Raw genomic sequence first — 18946 nt, 5'->3', positions numbered from 1 at the left:
TGACTGTACTATAGTATATGTTACAAGAATTAATCAGAAATGCATTCAGTAATTTACTTGTGGAAAAAAAGAAGTTCCTGACATTTCAGTGCTGCAATACACTTTTTTTCAGTTGTTTACATAGTTACAGTTTTTTCAATTGCTAAGATGCAATGGTCAAAATTGAAACCATATTTTCAAAACTCTTCACACAGTCTGCATTACCAACATGCATCTTGGCCAAACAGTTAATCTCACCTCCAAAAGTTACTCAAACCGCCAAAACACTTCATACAAGTCTCAAAATAAACTTGTTCAACCAAAACACTGGCAACAATTCTCACTCAGAAAGCATCCATTGTTTGTGTAAAATACAAACAACAGGAAGCATTACGTAAATTTGATAGATTTTTTTTCTTCATATAAATGAGTGTTTCATTATAGAATACAGTTGTTTTCAGTCACTTTGGTACATTTCTCAGAAAAGAATTGAAATTCTACTTGTTCAACCTCCACATCATCAAGTCACTTGTGCACATCATATGTAAAAGCAATTTCTCAGTCTTTTGAGAAATTGCAAATGCTTTATTATCCCTTGCTTACTGTATGTCATGTGGATCACAATGTATAGTCTTACGCCCCCCAAAACATCATCACACTACATGCAAAATGGTTGAACACCTCATAATCTACAAAGCATTTTTTCTGCAGCCTGAGGGGGTGTTTCCATTTTTCCATTTTAAATTTTTTCCCTTATGCTCTGCAGTACTGTAAAATAGTCTTGTTTTTTTCAGTGCATACAGTAAAAGCGTAACTGTGAATCCTGTCCAATCTCTTGCAATGTTTAACTGTACTGTTGAAATTGATCTATGCCATATAGATCATGTATATTTTCAATCATTGTCATCCATACCTTAGCCGTAGTTTACCAATACAAATAGTTTTGCCAATGTTAAGGACATTCTAGAAATGTACCAAAGTGACTGAGAAAAACTGTAAGAATAACATATTTTCACTTTATTGACTGTACTGTAGTATATGTAACAAGAACGAACAGAAATGCAGAAATTTGCTTCAATATCCTTTATTTTTTCTATATCACTGCATTCAGAAATTTACTTGGGGGAAAAAAGTTACTGGAATTTCAGTGCTGCAATACAGTTTTTTTCAGTTGTTTACACAGTAACACTGGTACCTGAGACACAATGACCATAACCTGTTGATGCACCAACCCCTTGAACCAATTTTTCTAAAATACACATTTCCTGCTTTTCACTCAGCACAGAGACGTAAACATAAAATTTACGTAAATGTTCTGGTAAGATATTTGCAATCATTCTGTTTTGTATGTGTTTTTAACAGTTTTGGACAAAATGTGCTGCAGCTATCCAGTGTTTTGCAGGTGGTGAAGTAGTAATGAGAAAAGAGTTCATGGATTTTGGAGAAAGGGGTCATTGAATGCATTTTGTGTGAATGCAAGGAAAAATGATTCACAGTTTGGGCCACATACACATCCGTTACGCTGACTATGTGAAGAGTTTTGACAATGTAACTTAAGTTTTGACCAACGCAGGTTATCAATTGAAAAAAACTGTAACACTGGTACCTGAGACCCAATGACCACAGTCTGTAATTGATATACCATCCCCTTGAACCAATTCTGCTAACATATAAGCACATTTCTTGCTTTACACTTGTTTTGTACTTGTTTTACAGTAAAACCACATTCAAAACATTACACATATTTCTCTAAAACATAAAATGGATGTAAATGTTCTGCAAAGATTTTCTCTATATATCTGTCCGGCTACAGCAAAAATGCAGGAAATTTGCAAACATTTTCTTTTGAATGTGTTTTTAACAGTTTTGGACAAAGTGTGTTAGCATTTGAAAAATGTGCTGCAGATATAGTGTTTTGCAGGTGGTGAAGTAGTAATGGGAAAAGAGTTCATGGATTTTGGAGAAAGTGGTCATTGAATGCATTTTGTGTGAAAGCAATGAAAAATGATTCACAGTTTGGTCCACATACACTTCTGTTTTGCCGACTGTTTGAAGAGTTTTGACAATGTGACTTCAGTTTTGACCAATGCAGGTTAGCAATTGAAAAAAAACTGTAATGTAAAGAAACTTTACATATTTGTAACAAGTGCATTTTTGGAACTTTTTATTCACAAATACCTTTACTACAGCTACAGTATTGAATGCCTTCATCTTCCAACAAAAAAAAATTTAAGAATTTGGCACAAAGAATTTCTACACACACTTTAACATTTAGAAAAAGAAGTTGCCTCAGGCAAAACACAAACTTTTAGTGAAAGCAAGAGGTGCACAGGTACCAAATCTGACGTGGCACTTTTTCCTCTGCTCTGTGCAGTTATTTCAAGGTCTAACAACTTTGGAATAATTAATACAGTTTCTCAAATGCTAAAACACATTTCACAAACGTTTCGTCCATGTTCTCCAATGTCTAAACACAACACCCTTTTCTAAAGCTACATAAACACAACCACACCTTCTCCCTTCAAAACTCAAACTTTCACACCAAGAGAGCAGCTCGAAGCTTTCAAAAATGTAAACACTATACACATCATTACACACTACAGCAAAACAATTGAAAACACAATGCTCCATTTGTGAGAAGGTTCTTTGTTTCATAACTGCCAATGCATATTTTTAGAAACTTTACAATAATGGATCTTCTTAGATCTCTGCAGAGGATTGGGCATTTAGATTTGTGAGTTTCATATGAAGAGTATAAATCTATAGTAAATTCTGTACACTACTGTAACACAACTCAATACAAAAACAGAATCTATTGCACACAACAGTACTCTTGAACACATGATCAGGGTGTGAAGTGTTTTTTTTTTTTTTATTTACACCACAATCACTGTGCGGCATCATGTCGCTGAGCTGCATCGGGCCACATCACCTCATCCACATCGCAGGCTATATTGTCTCTTGCCAGGCACCGCGGGAAAAAAAACGCCCTGGAATGGCGGATCTATCCTTGGAAGTTCTCCACTGGGATGTCAACACACGCCAGCGCCATTGCCCTTGGAAGGTTTATGACAGACAACCATACACTAGAGAGAACCTCCTATCTCCACGATGAGAAGAACTCCTCTATAGGGTTCAGGAAAGGGGAGTAGGGTGGCAGACAGACGTTTAAAAAGTGGTTACTGTTGGTGGTGAACCACTCTCTGATTTGGTTTGTTCTGTGGAAGCGTACATTGTCCCAAATGATCACATAAATGGGATGTTTGGGCCCAGGATGGTGTTGTTGGCGGTCCAGGAGGATATCTTTTAGCTCCTCTAGGAAGGTTAGGAGACGTTGGGTGTTGTAAGACCAAAGGACAGCCTGCCGGTGGACAAGCCCCTCCAAACCCATGGCCGCACAAAGAGTAATATTACCCCCCCCGTTGGCCAGGAACCTCAGTGATGGCTCTTTGGCCAATGATGTTACGGCCTCTTTGCCTTCGTTTCTGCAGGTTGAAGCCAGCCTCATCCAGGAAGAGGTACTCATGAGGTCTGGCCATCGCGTCCAACTGTAATATCCTCTGTGAAAATGTGAAAGTGAACAGGTGTTCAGAACAACAGTCAGTCAGTCAGCATAGTATTGTCCAGAAGTAATGTAGGCCACTGAGCAACACAGAATGTTCACTAACTGTACTGTGAACATGGATGTATACTTACTTGCACATACTCGTAACGTAGGTCTTTGTGTTGTGCAGAGTTTCGCTCAAAGGGAACCCTATAGACTTGTTTCATCCGCATCTTTTGGCGCCGGAGAACTCGGTCTATTGTGGCCAAGCTGACATCATCAATGCCCTCAAAGTTCACATTATCGGCAATGACTTTGTCTCTGATCTCCCGGAGTCTGATGAGGTTGTTCTCACGAACCATATCCACAATGAGGGTTTCTTGTGCCGCTGTAAATATGGCAACCCTCCCACCTCTATGTGGCATTCTTTCAACTCTAAAGAAAGAAACATGTTGTCAATTGACATGTTTTACAATACAGTAACAACTGATTTGAAACTAATAGACTACTTTCACAGGCTTGTAAAATTGTATTGTGACAAAGAAAGCAATAGAGTACAATACCTGTTGTGTTGTCTGAATGCCCTGATAATGGTGGCCACGGTGAACCTACTCAGGTTTGGACGGACTCTTAGTCCTGCTTCAGCCATTGTCATGCCATGGACAATGACATGGTCAATGACTGTTGCTCGCATCTCGTCCGTAATGATGGTGCAAGGTTGTCTTCCTCTTCCTCCCTGGCCTGCTCCTCTTCCTCCCTGGCCTGCTCCTCTTCCTCCTCTGACTCGATTACCTCTTCCCCTGACTCTGCCTTCATCCATTGTGTTTGTTTGGAATCTTCAGCAAACTGTGCACTCTGAACTTGCTTTTATACATGTGGTCACAGCATTAGCAACAGGTGTTTTCAATTTTGAGTCGTTGTGTGTAATGAATGACGCCAGGTGTGTTCATTTTGTTCAAATATTGCTGACTGTGGCAAGCATTTTGCATCACATGAGCTTTCATTTGAGAATATGAGCAGAGTTCTTTTGCAACTTGTGTTTTAGCAAGGAAAAATGTGTTAAGATTTATGTGAACGGAGGATTGTGTTTTGTGAATTGTGTCTTCGTGTGAAATGTGTTTATGATATTGGAAAATGATGGCTAGATTTAGTAAATGTGTTTAGACAACTGGTCATTTGGTTTAGAGGATTGGCTTTTGTGTTTTAGCATTTGAGAAAAACTGTAATATAAGTGTCACCCACACTGATAAGGAATATGAGGAATGTCAATTTAGAACTAAGGGTGAAGAGTTATGATGTCAACTTTGGAATCTTATGAAAGCTGAAAGATTAAAATACATTACTCGTGATCTACAAAAAAAAGTGAGCCATGTCTCAGGTATATTTTAGGAGGACCCTCTTCTTCACTCTTTAAAGAAACTTTGCTATAAATACAAAATATATACAAAACAGATGGCTGTATACCTGTTGGCCCATTTCTATAGCCCTTTCTCAGATTTTCAAAAACGTCCAACTGTAGCATATCAAACTTCATCAAACTTGCAATTCTCCCAAAGGCCATGGATCCCCCACTTATCTCCTATGGGCCCCTCGCTTCACACACACACACACACACACACACACACACAAAGACACACAGTCTCAAGAATGAAAGGGGTTTGCACAAGGATGGAGAATGAGAAGGACAAAGGTGATCGGAGGTGCTTGGTTGGTGTGTGTGTGCGTGCGTGTGTGTGTGTGTGTGTGTGTGCAAGGGGGATGAGGGTACTCACACCTCCCTTTGTCTTGGACTAATTCCACAATCTTGTCCCCAAGAAAAGGACTCCCACTCACCATGTTTTCAAAGGGCTCCTCAAGCGTGACCCCTCATTATGTACGGCCCCTCCCCTTACAACTGACAGGGCCCCTTAGGGCATCAAGCACCAGCAACAACAAAAAAAAATCACACAAACCACATTTGCATTTGATTTGATTATCCTTCATGGTTGATTCATGGCCCTCTGAGCTTCTGTTAGGGGACCGTTTAGACAAGCCATCAGCCTGACACACTAACTTGTGCATCACTTTTCTTCCTGAAAAACCCAAATTCCTTCAGTCTGAGCAAAGCAAGTGATTTTAATCAGCAGGTACTTTCTGAAAATAGAGTTCACTCCATTTTGAAATAAGCAGAAAAATCCTTGTAACCTAAAACAAGGAAAACAAATGGCTTAAAATGAAAAAGCTTAAAGAAAGTACAGAACATCTGTGCCAGAAGACAACACTTCTGGGTTATCCTCAGTTCCACTAGTTTTCAGTTTCTCTCTCCTTTTATTTGCCTATTTTCCTTTTTTTCTTTTTGAAACACTGAAACATAATACAGTGGTATTTTATTTTTAATTCATTATTCATTTATTTTGGTGTGGGTCTTAGCCACACCAATATTAATTTATGTTTAGACTAAGTCATCAGAGCTGGTCTCGCTTAATATTTTTAATATTAGGTAGATTAAAAAACATTTAAATCTACCTATAAGAGAAAAGAAATAGTTGAGTTTTGAAGAATTTTCAAACTTAATTGATTAATTAATGTGTTCACTTTATTTTCACTTCCAAATTAGATTAGTGACTTGATTAACCTCAGTGTAGGCGTCAGGTCACTTACAGTAAGTTTTGTTTTATTGAGCCCTATCATGAACTGTCACCACATCCCATGATGTCAGCAAAACGGGTTTTGTTATCTTGACCGCTTGGAATGATGGTGAAAGCAAGTGACTAAGCCTTCTTGTGGCAGGAGCAATTATGACAGGCGCCAAGGTGATGTTGTTATGAAGCAACATAAACCATGACTGATCGTTCTATATCATGTGTTTCTTATTGTAACCATGACAACGAAAATCCCCTGACCATAACAAAGTAGTACCCAAACCATGACTGTTTCCCAAAATCTAACCTAACCAAACCTTAACCATAGCATTGTCTCATAAACAGTAATTTGTAACAGTCTTTGAAAAGCACAGACAAAGGATGTTTCTACTAGTTTCACACTTAACCTCTGACCCAATGGATGTGGAGTGCAGGGACAATCCTCTTTTGGCATTTTGCTTCTTTTGATTTCTCTCTTTCCGCTTCCACAGTCACAGTATTTAAAAAGAAAATTTGACACACTCTTGCAATTTGTCGACCAGCTTTGTTATGTGTTAAGTGTTATGTTACAGTTTTTCTCAAACGCTAAAACACATTTCACAAACGTTTCGTCCATGTTCTCCAATGTCTAAACATCTTTTAGCTCCTCTAGGAAGGTTAGGAGACGTTGGGTGTTGTAAGACCAAAGGACAGCCTGCCGGTGGACAAGCCCCTCCAAACCCATGGCCGCACAAAGAGTAATATTACCCCCCCCGTTGGCCAGGAACCTCAGTGATGGCTCTTTGGCCAATGATGTTACGGCCTCTTTGCCTTCGTTTCTGCAGGTTGAAGCCAGCCTCATCCAGGAAGAGGTACTCATGAGGTCTGGCCATCGCGTCCAACTGTAATATCCTCTGTGAAAATGTGAAAGTGAACAGGTGTTCAGAACAACAGTCAGTCAGCATAGTATTGTCCAGAAGTAATGTAGGCCACTGAGCAACACAGTATGTTCACTAACTGTACTGTGAACATGGATGTATACTTACTTGCACATACTCGTAACGTAGGTCTTTGTGTTGTGCAGAGTTTCGCTCAAAGGGAACCCTATAGACTTGTTTCATCCGCATCTTTTGGCGCCGGAGAACTCGGTCTATTGTGGCCAAGCTGACATCATCAATGCCCTCAAAGTTCACATTATCGGCAATGACTTTGTCTCTGATCTCCCGGAGTCTGATGAGGTTGTTCTCACGAACCATATCCACAATGAGGGTTTCTTGTGCCGCTGTAAATATGGCAACCCTCCCACCTCTATGTGGCATTCTTTCAACTCTAAAGAAAGAAACATGTTGTCAATTGACATGTTTTACAATACAGTAACAACTGATTTGAAACTAATAGACTACTTTCACAGGCTTGTAAAATTGTATTGTGACAAAGAAAGCAATAGAGTACAATACCTGTTGTGTTGTCTGAATGCCCTGATAATGGTGGCCACGGTGAACCTACTCAGGTTTGGACGGACTCTTAGTCCTGCTTCAGCCATTGTCATGCCATGGACAATGACATGGTCAATGACTGTTGCTCGCATCTCGTCCGTAATGATGGTGCAAGGTTGTCTTGCTCTCCCTCCTGGACCTTCTCTCCCTTGTTGGCCTCCTCCTCTTCTTCCTTGGCCTCCTCCTCTTCCTCCCTGGCCTGCTCCTCTTCCTCCCTGGCCTGCTCCTCTTCCTCCCTGGCCTGCTCCTCTTCCTCCTCTGACTCGATTACCTCTTCCCCTGACTCTGCCTTCATCCATTGTGTTTGTTTGGAATCTTCAGCAAACTGTGCACTCTGAACTTGCTTTTATACATGTGGTCACAGCATTAGCAACAGGTGTTTTCAATTTTGAGTCGTTGTGTGTAATGAATGACGCCAGGTGTGTTCATTTTGTTCAAATATTGCTGACTGTGGCAAGCATTTTGCATCACATGAGCTTTCATTTGAGAATATGAGCAGAGTTCTTTTGCAGCTTGTGTTTTAGCAAGGAAAAATGTGTTAAGATTTATGTGAACGGAGGATTGTGTTTTGTGAATTGTGTCTTCATGTGAAATGTGTTTATGATATTGGAAAATGATGGCTAGATTTAGTAAATGTGTTTAGACAACTGGTCATTTGGTTTAGAGGATTGGCTTTTGTGTTTTAGCATTTGAGAAAAACTGTAATATATATGTTAAATGGACCCCAGTAACATTAACATTACTCATGTGTAAATATTTTAGGGCTGCCCCTGACTAAGGATTTACATAGTCAAATCAGAATCGTCAAGTCCTGCCTATAGTCGACTGATAGTCGCATCATGTTTTTGTGCACGGCAATTGCGGGGACCCTTTTCTCTCTCTCCCTCTCTCTCTCTCTCTCGCCTGCCATTCACCGGTCTTGTGCAGAGTTTTGCGTGCATGCCGTGCTGCCGACAATTTCATGCACGTCGTGGTTCCTCACGGGTCTATTTCAATTAGCTGGCTATTTAAAAACGATATAATATTCTTTGTGTGGTTCATCAAGGGTCATAAATTATCCAAAAATCCAGCGAGGAGCGAACAACTCTGCACAACACCGGTGAAGCCGGGGCTCCATCTCTTCTGCAAGTGTTCCTCAACTGCCACTACACATACACGCTACGCCTACGCATGCGCATTGACGACCCAGGGTTAGGGTTACAATTTTGGATTTATTCACGCACTTTTTTTCTTTTTACATGTTTATTTACAGCATTAAATGTTAAAATGTATATTGTAATCGGCTGTATTTTAAGTTAAAGGGAGGAAACTGGTAGTTCTATGTAAAATCAGACGTTGAGCACCCCCATATTGTCAAATTATTATATTGGCATGATCCTTGTTTTGCTGCAAAGCTTCGACTGTGAGATTGACAGTGTTATCAGGCTCCACCCATCGAAGCATCGAATCTTCGGGCTCAGCCCTAAAATATTTATAACATAAAGCCTTGCATTACATTGGTTTGATAAAATTCCAACAACCCAAAACCTTTTTTTTTATGTATACCATAATAATTGTGGGCTTTGCATTTTCCTGTTGCACGGGCACAGTGCAAACACAGTGCAAAAGTAGGTCTGGCATAGTACAGGTCTATGGGCATATGTGCAAAAGAGGGGTGGAAATTAACACCCGCCACCCGCCAAATACGGGCAGATTTCCCATTTGTTGGCTAAATGTTGGAAGACTATCTGCCACATTAGCAGGTAAATGTATTCGACATATCGCCATATAATAGTTATTTGATAATTAGCAGCAGACCGATGTTCTTGTTTGTTGTGTGTCACACTTAAATTGGTCCCTGATGTACCAGGGGATCTAAAATTGTGTAACACACAGATTAGGGGGGTTCATTGGTTGTTGTTTATGTTCTTTCATGTTACTTGTGTTTGATTGGCATAGATTTGTAAGGGGGTGGGCGTTAAGGGACAGGAGTAGGCAGGGAAAGAGGGGAAAGTGAGAGTGTGGCCGCTTTAAGATTTCAGGGGTAGTGTATTGTGATGGACTAATAATGATTTGTTTTAGATATTACTCACGATCAGCCACTGTTTCGACGGCATGCCCAACAGCAAGGTTGCACAAATTTATGGCCGTGGAAATAGACCACGCTTGTGGGTTATGCGCAGAGCAGCTACTTGGCACATCTCGATAAGTAGCATATATCGACAGAACACCGGCTGAGGCTTTTCACACAGAGATCATTCTGTCTCTATGTCTCAACTCTGTCACCAACTTTCCCAGCTCAGAGGGAGATAAGGCAGCGTGAAAGCTGCTTGTGTTAGCTAATTACAAAAGTTGTACTTGGAGTGTGTTTGACTTTTAGCTAGCTAGCCACCAGTGTAATGTGGCGACATTTAACGTTACAACCAAACCAATAAAACGAAAAAACGAAGCAAAGGAAGAGGTGGCTGAAGCAGAACATAAAAAAATGAAATTAGCAGTCCAGTCTACTGTCTGACACACTGTCAGATGTTCTAATGGTCCAGCTGTCCTCCCCAGAGATCAAGGAGTATGATCCATAGACTGTATAAAAACTGCTGATCCCACAAAAGCTGTGATGCTGTGGCACCAGGACTCTGTCAAAACCAGAAGGCCAGAAGGGGCCAAGTTTAGCAGCCAAGGAGATAAACACAAATCTAGAAACAATGCTGATAATTCTGCACAAATTGATTATTTTCTTAAGCTAAACATTTTCATTACCATTTATGGTCCTTTGAAACATCTCCCTTCAAACCAGTAAAATACAAATAAAACCACTCTTTTGTTCTTTGCTGAAATATCTTTTTGCAGATTGGTTTTTGCCAGACAACAGAAATGTGGTCATATGTTTCTGCTCCGAGGCTGTTCAGATGCTCTGCTTTCCTGTTCCTGTTTGCCTGGTGCATGGGAGAGTGTGTGTGTGTGTGTGTGTGTTTGCGAGCACATGTCTGCAGGGCAGCTGTGTCCCCGATACGTGGGGACCTGACCCAGCTGTCACTAACCATGCTGCGAGAGGTCTCTCTGAAAAGCACGGAAATAAAATGTACGTTCATCTCTCAGCAGGAACTGGCAGGGAACTGTCAGTAGTTAATATAAACAAATGAGTCTCTTCTGAGCATATCTCAGTCTTAATTTCTCACATTATATCGGTGACTTTAATTGAGACTTCATGTGGGACTGGGAGAAGCAACAAAGCTTGTCTTCATGCCTATTGGTAGATACAAAACACACTGCAATGAGGCCCGCTGCTTGAAAAAACATTGCTGTACATGAAAGATCAAAGGTCCCTGGCTAATGTCCTACCTGCTCACTCATTGCAGAAACTCAGAAACATGTAAATGGATGGCAATGAAGATGTTTTCAACCATGTTCCATGTAAGGAAAATAATAGATTGTGAATATTAGAGTTTGAATGATGCAATGTGACATGTTGCTGTGGTACTGTTTTCACCGCTAGATGCTTTTGCAACACATGCTGTAGTAATTACTGTGCAATGATGGACCCAGTGTTTATAAGTTCAGGTCACAAAATCTGTTAGTGTAATGTTAGACATAAACACAATCAACTTTACTGCACGTCACACTAAGAGAATCTATAGTCTGTTTTCACACATGAATCATTTCGTAGAACTCTGCATAAATTGTGTATCCTCTATCCCCCCCTTGTCCACAGTGCACACAGTGCTCTGGGGTTAAATATAATGTGGACAAGCCCTTTAAAGCAAATGCGATCTGAAAGGCTGGCAAAGGCGAGGGGACGCAGCTGTCGGCGAAGCATGTCTTTTTTAAGGGCTGCCCCTAATGATTGGAGACAGTTGGCAATTACGTAAGTATTCACTTTTAGGCCACTGGGCTGTACACTGTGTCGAGCCCCCCGGACCCTGGCACACATGCAAAATGGGTAGAAGAAGAGAAGGAGGAACGTGGGGGTGGGTGAACAAGAGCGAGAACAGAAGAGTGGGGGAGCTGGCCAAGCACCAACAGGGGAACAGTGGTGCACGTGCCAACATGGAGAAAGCGGGGAGATGGACAGAAAGAGAGGGGGATGGAGGCATGGAAGGAAGGAAAAAGAGAGAAAAGAGCAAGAACAAAGGAAGCGTAATCACAGATGAAGAGGCTGACAAGAAGAGGACAAAAATGACAACAGAAAAGAAATAACGAGGAGAAGCAAACTCCACCCTGCAACATTTCATATACATGTGCACGTGGTAAAAGTTTGAAATCACAACACAAGATTTTATTGCGTTAAGGAATTGACACTTTTTTGTCTGCAAACTGTTTTGAACAAATACCATCAAGATAAATAGGCCATGCTTTCACACAATGATAAAATGAGAAGCTATGTATGACAGCAGATGTCGCTGCAATTTTTTGTGTCAACCTGTGAGCAGGGTGTTGTGTAACCATCATCTTGTTTCAACAACTATTAATTCAATGTCAAAATACTTGCTGGCTAAAGTGGAGCAGAGAAGACAGCAACACAAAAGGAGAAAACCAGGCTTTTGCATGCAACCACTACAAACAGTAGGACTGCTAGATTTTCACTCATGTATGACATGAAAGTAAATTAGATATGTAGTACACAAAACACACTAAATCACCTCACCAGGCAATGTTTAGTGCGGTATTAGCAACATGTCTGCTATCACAGTAGTTTTGGTGTTTCCTCCGAACCAAGAGCATGTGTTTGGCCTCACCACCTGTTTCTCATTCAAACCTGGGAGGTTAACGGCTGCCTGGGAAGAAGATTGATACGCACACAAACACACAAACACACACACACACATTGCATTATTCATCCACTAAGTGAGGATTCTGACTATCCACAGCATGACCATCAGAACGATACTTTATTTGCTACAATTTGTCTCAAGTGTAGCAGCAAATGCAAGGAAATAATTTGGGGGTGCAGCATTCCTCACACACATAGTACTATTACTGAAATCACAGTTAGTCACAAAGCATTTAAATGCCTTTTCATTTGCTCTGTTATTGATTGTGTTGACTGGCTCACACACTCTTATCCAGTCACTCAGTAGCACTCCTCACTTGTTGATGGTGTGTTGGTGTAGATACGTGTGTGGCTGAGTTTTTGCATGGCATGGGTGCCCACAAGTGTGTGCATCAGCAGGGGGGTGCGTGTTTGCTGCTATCTTGGCCGCTGGATATCGAGTGTGGTCTCCATCACAAGAGCCGCTGATGGCCTTTGCTTTATTAGCAGACTTGTCAGTGGTGCTCGGAGTGGCATCCCACGGAGCCCACTCATCTGTTGTCAAATATTTATAAATGTCACGGAGCTAAGGCCTCCAAACGATGCCAGCATATTCTGTGCGGGACCCAGCTATAATGAGCCAGTAAGGTTCATTGAATCCCTGTAGGGCAAGAGTGGCTTTGGAAAAGATTTTCAACCTATCATTTTTTGCACATTTTCTTGTTCTACAAAATACATTTAGATATAATTAATTTAAATTAACCTGAACTGATTCAGTTGCTATCATTACAACCTATTCTATGACTGTGACATTTATTTGCTTGCTTTTAACTTTCTTGGCCCTATTTGCCACATAAGAATGGGTAGAACAACAAAAAACATCTTCTTAATTCTGTATTCGAGTTGCTTTTCCATTCAGTCACTTGCTTTGTGAGTGTTTTACTAACTGAGGGAACTCATCATAACATATGAGTCAGGAATTTGGCCAATAGAGAAAATGAAGCATGTATTTTGACAATTCCTGCTTCCTTTGTTATTTTATTTTAAGGAACTTAGAGTTTTCAATGTAATGTTTATGTAATAAGCAACCTTTTACTTTTTCTAAAATTTATACAGCATCAGTTTTACTATGAATCAAGTTCAACATAAAAAAAAAAAAGCTCTACTTGACTATATATTTTATGTGCATTGGCAAACACTATTTAACATATTTCATGTTAATTAGGTGTCACTGTGAGCTTGCATAGTGTTTAGTATCAGTTTTTCTTTCTGCACAGTATGAGCAACTGAACCCCACTTATTCTATTACAATCAGCATTTGCAGTGAGAGGTGCCAGTGGTGACTGGTATGGACTTACACGCTTTGTTTGTCTGTTTAAAACACTGTCCCAGTGAGGAAGCTGCAACAAAAGAGCTGTGTTTATTCACTCAGACAGTCCTTGTCACATTGTGTTTGTTTGAACAGAAAGATTATCTTAATAGATTAAGTCTTAGTCAAGAGAGAAAAGACCATGCAGAGTGTGTTCAGTTTGATGCTGGTCCTGGCCATGAGTTCCTCTTTTTGCATTTTCCATGAACTCTTTAATTTACTATTTACAAATTTACTAGTTTTACTATCACTACCCATGTTAAATCTTTGTTGGGCCCCTGACCACGCGGACACCAGTGAGCATTTTAGTTATAGTAGTTTTGAAATTTAAGTCTATATTTAAGTCCACGTATACATTCCTGAACAATACTACAACATACATTTAAAGAGCCTCACATCAGTTCACAATTGAAGATCATGTGTAATCATAAATCATAATATTTGTACTCCTAATGGGCCCCTGCAATCAAAGCCTCCATCCATCTTAGGCAAACAATGCCAGAGAGCAGCAATCAAATAGACAGCTGCTTTAAAGCCTGCAAACCTCATTTGCATATTTTACTTCCTGCATCCTCGCTACTCTGTGACACGCCGGCAAGTTTGTCTCCTGTCTCATCACAAGTAAATTCCAAACGGATTACCCCCTGTCTCTGACATGTTGGTAAGAAACAGCTTCGATTTTCCAAAAAAAATGTAATAAATAATAACTTGCAGGGCGGCTTGTCAAGCTGCGATTGCTAATCTATGAGGGAGGATTTGAATAAGTCCTTGGTGGCTCTGTGCTCTCTCTCCTCTTCTCAATCTCTCTCTCATCCCTCGCTCGGCGGCTGACTCAGAAGGAGGGCCCCTCTTCGAGAGCCCATTGCGCTAAGTGAGATTAATTTCGACATCATAAATAACTCGGAGCAGGGCGCTGCAGGGAGCACGGAGACTGCGCCGTGTTAGAGAAACAAATGTATAAGACTCTGGTTTACCATTTCAATCCATGCTCTTAATCCAGTCTTTGTTTTAGCAAAGCACTAAAAAGCCAAGATGGGACCTATCACAATGACATGCTGCATTGTCTCCAGTGCGCTCATCTAAATGGGTTCTTTAGAAATGACTGATAGTATTTCATAAATGGAGATCTCATGTATAACCTGTCCGCCATTTTGACAATCACCGTTACTTTAAACCAAGACACCTCATCCAATAGAGCTGTGATTTGTTATCTCTGAAAAGTGTCAGATTAATGGCTTGTAAAAATACTGCTTTGTCCCAGACTGCAATTCAACCTTTGTATTGTACAGTTACTCCAACTAATATATCATAGGATTTGAATGTGAGTTAAATGATTTAGACTAACTTCTTTATTCATAATAAAGACTAACTTCTTTAATCATATCCCAATTGTGCAGACTACTAATTGTTCATGTTACTGTACTTAAGTGCCTCTGTTCATGACAATAATTTTACTAGACTTAAAGTGCCATACCAAACTGTTTTAATCACATTTGTTACAGGATACAAATTTTGATGGTTGTGCAGCTATTCGCTGAAATGGTCAGTAAAAGACAAATACATTTAAAAATGTCTTTACTTGGCCTGTTGTCTTCTTATAGAATCATGAATCCAGCAGTCACTGAGCATCATCTGACAAGTCCAACATTCACTTGCTTGTGAGATTGATGCTCGATGCTCGACTTTCTTAATAGCCACTCCTTTAATTAGACTTGACATTTTATGCTGGGTAGGTAGTATAAACTCAGCTTGTATGTGGATACTGATAAAATCATCATAAATATGGTTAATGTAGGGTTAACAGACACTTGGAACAGCTGTCAGTTTCTTGAGCAAGTCTTATAATTCCCAGTTTGACCCCAGCCAAAGTTCTGATGATTTAATACATAATAAAAGATACTCTGAAGACTTACTCTGAAAACTTTTACATGACAGAACCATTCCTATCCATATATGTTCCCATAGATTTAGACATACAGTACATTGTATGTTTTCATCCATGATCCTCTGCCAGAATACACCTCTATTTATATGTGAGTATATGCACTGTGCTGAATCTTTTGTATGCTCCAAAACACACACACACACACACTCCAACTAAACACACTTCACCATAAAAATCAGCTCTACAACACAAGCAAACACAGTCACATTCATTACATCAGATTTCAGAATACATGAATACATTATTTGCCTCGCAGAAAAGCTCAACAAACAAAGTGCAAAAAAATCGGCCTACAACCAATGCAATCTAAACAGGATTGACCTTAACTCAAACAACCCTCCTCGGTTCTCCGCTGTAGCTGAATTTGCGTGCGTTGGGCTCCATTTATTTGAGGGTGTCAGGGCCTGTTCCGCCTTGTTTACTGTTAAGAGGATGAAAATGAACAGCCAAATAGTGCTCCATTTATAAGCCTGTTTATACATGCTAATACCGGAGGCTGTTTTGCACCCACAGCAGCACTGCTGGATGTGACTCAATCAACACAACGGTGCCCAGCACACACACATCTTCATAACCAAGTATGAAAGAACATTTAAAGGCACAGCAAAATGTTGATAGTGGCTGTGACTGACAAAATGGTTCCTTGGCATTGAGGTGTAAATCAGCTGATTTGACCCTTTATTTGAAGACTTTAGGAATCCACCTACTTTATATTTACATGGCCAAAATCAATTCTTGTGTTAATGAACAACTCTCTCCCATAGCTAATTTCTCTATGTCACTCCATCTTAAGTCATTTAATCTGCTGCAGCAGCTTCAGAGAAGGCATATTTCTCAAATGGAAAAAACACAGTCTGATATAAGAGGAGTTTTTTGTGCTTTGCTCGCTTTTATGAAGGTGACCTTATTACAACAACCTTACTTATGTAAGATTATATATCCTCTCCACATTTTCATTAAGCTCTCACACCCTATCATGAATGTTGTCACATTTAAACAAAAGCACTGTGAAACTACTGTAAACTGAAGGAATATGTATTTATATGAAATTTGCCCCTGATATGCATTTATTTTCAGGCTTCTCTGGACATCACCATACTTCCAGACCAGCATAAGTGACCTTGAGTCCAGAAAAAAAATAGTCCCCTTACACAGATTTGATTTGAAAACATTCTCAGAGGCATTGGTTCAATATGTGAAACTCAATTCAAATTAAATGCTTGTTTTCACAAGAGTGTTCAGTCCTGGCAATTAAAAACAACAACAAGAAGTGCAGTAATGCCCTAAAAAATACTGCAGTGGTGTGGACTGGTCATATTTGAGGGAAGTGTATGGAAAAAGAAGAGGTGAGCAATAATTGTACAGCTGTCAACAGAAGACATTTCTCTGCTGTACATTGGGTAGCTTGTTTTGAACTCTTAGAGACAGTATTACCCATCAAGCATTGGAAGCATGGCAGCATAAAATTCTTATACAATGGGAAGCTGTTGCCAAGACATTGTAAGGATATTTAGGCCCTAGTTTGACAAGTCGTGCTATGGACGACCATAGGTGCTGCTTCAGCTTTCATTGTTGGTGCAAGCTGTTGCAAACTATTCGGTGTCAGTGCCAACTTTGGTGGATATTGGTGAGATCCAGATGGCACTATCTGAAGGCATGGGAGTATATCTGCATATTTCAGAGATGAAGTGTAGTTTAATCGCCTTAGAATTTGGTCAAACAGAATCTCTTCTTGGCCAGTCAAACACTGATTGCATCTGACGATATTGACATGGACAGCGCTGATGTGTCCGGTAGGTGCTTTGGGTGTCTGTGATGTCTGAGTGGGAAAAACTCCCTGGCTTCCTCCACTGCTCTCACTCCCAGAGACACATACAGAGAGTATTCAACACCTCTTGACAAGAAGAACACAAGTAAAAGGGATGACAAAGTCAATGTTCCTACACCTGCCCTGAATCCCCTCCAGGATATCTCCACACTTTGGTGACAAAGAGATGACACAATGACTTAGGCAAAGACTCTGCAGTAAACCTTCTCCATTGCCCGACTTATTTACTTGTGAGACAGTCTGCAAGTTTGTGTTGGATTTTTTTGGCAGGCTAGATTATTGCCAGGTCCTATTAAAAACTTGATCAAGACCAAATAAGTGCCGAATGGAATGACAGAAACAAATTAAAACATTTTTGAGGATGCCAGCAATGAATGAGCTTTAGAAATTTATTTTAAAAAAATACATGGTGGATTAAAAACCCAACTCTTTGCTACTGTCAAATCAACCACTATTTCTTACGTACAGTATGCATGCACTGTGCACATTTGAATATTCTTTGGGTGTGCAAGTCTGGCCACCAGCAAAGGAAGATAGCAAATGACATAAGGGTATCAACAGATTTTCAAAGTGAACTGATTCTACTGAATCACCTTCTTGACTGGCCAAATCAATTGCTTTAGGCAGTGGAACTCCCTTCACTGGTGACTAAGAACATTGTTGTCAGCTCAACCAATGATACACAGTGCGTTACTTCCTTGTTTAAAGCTAATATAATAATCAGCTGCTGAGCTATTGACCTTATGTATAGCGCTTGTGTAGGCTCGTTTTGTACTGAACTGAAATAGACAGCTTCTACTAGACACAGACTGAATACACCACTGAAATGAAGACCACATGAAAGGTGTTGTGTTCCCTTACTGTTCATTCTTACTGACATACTGCAGTGCCTGAATGATGCGACCACTTAGCTTAGGGGGAAAAAAACAAATAAACTACATAGGAAGTGACCACGAGTCTTTGAACTGAACAAAGTGATTTGAAAATTCTACCTCTAATATGACAGAGAAGAACTTCAGCAGAAATACTTTGTTTGCAGAGTAAGGGTTGGTCATACTTTGTTTGCATTACACTGATAATTCTGATCCACCTACTTAACTGACTTCAATTTGATAGTAAAAATACAGCTGAGTTTTAAAGTGAAAGAGAAAATTAGAGAAAAAAGTGTATGCTATAGATTGTGAGCGTATGTATCTGAGGGTTCAGGTTAGATTTAAAGGTAGAGTCAGATGACAGGGGAGGTTAGAATTAAGAAAGGATCCGTTATTATTGGGCTTAATGTAAAGCCTAAGTGGATATACAGTAGAGCAAATACAACATTTTCATTTTTTACCCCTGATAGTTGAATATCAAAATGGGCATGTGTCACAAGGGTTGGACTGGTTTTAAACATTGGTTGACAGACAACACTGGCTATCCAAATCTTCACCGTAATTATTTAGGCAGGAAAATTAATAAC

At 40.0% G+C, this 18946-nt stretch overlaps 1 protein-coding gene across 1 annotated transcript; it reads right to left on the bottom strand.

Moving 5' to 3' along the window:
• Positions 1 to 2824: 2824 nt before the first annotated feature.
• Positions 2825 to 4614, bottom strand: LOC119900563. The gene is made up of 3 exons (XM_038715641.1): positions 4087 to 4614; positions 3676 to 3958; positions 2825 to 3539 (listed from the first exon to the last, which is right to left on the bottom strand). The coding sequence occupies exons 1-3, from the start codon at positions 4341 to 4343 to the stop codon at positions 3390 to 3392; spliced, it is 690 nt and encodes a 229-aa protein (XP_038571569.1). The 5' UTR covers positions 4344 to 4614; the 3' UTR covers positions 2825 to 3389.
• Between the last annotated feature and the right edge of the window lie 14332 nt (positions 4615 to 18946).

Source organism: Micropterus salmoides, unplaced genomic scaffold, assembly GCF_014851395.1.
Source record: "Micropterus salmoides isolate LMB-PRFRI ecotype aquatic unplaced genomic scaffold, ASM1485139v1 Ms_hic_scaffold_13, whole genome shotgun sequence".
Taxonomy (NCBI): Eukaryota; Metazoa; Chordata; class Actinopteri; order Centrarchiformes; family Centrarchidae; genus Micropterus; species Micropterus salmoides.
Note: the sequence above shows the minus strand (reverse complement) of the source record. Positions and strands in the feature narration are given on the sequence as shown.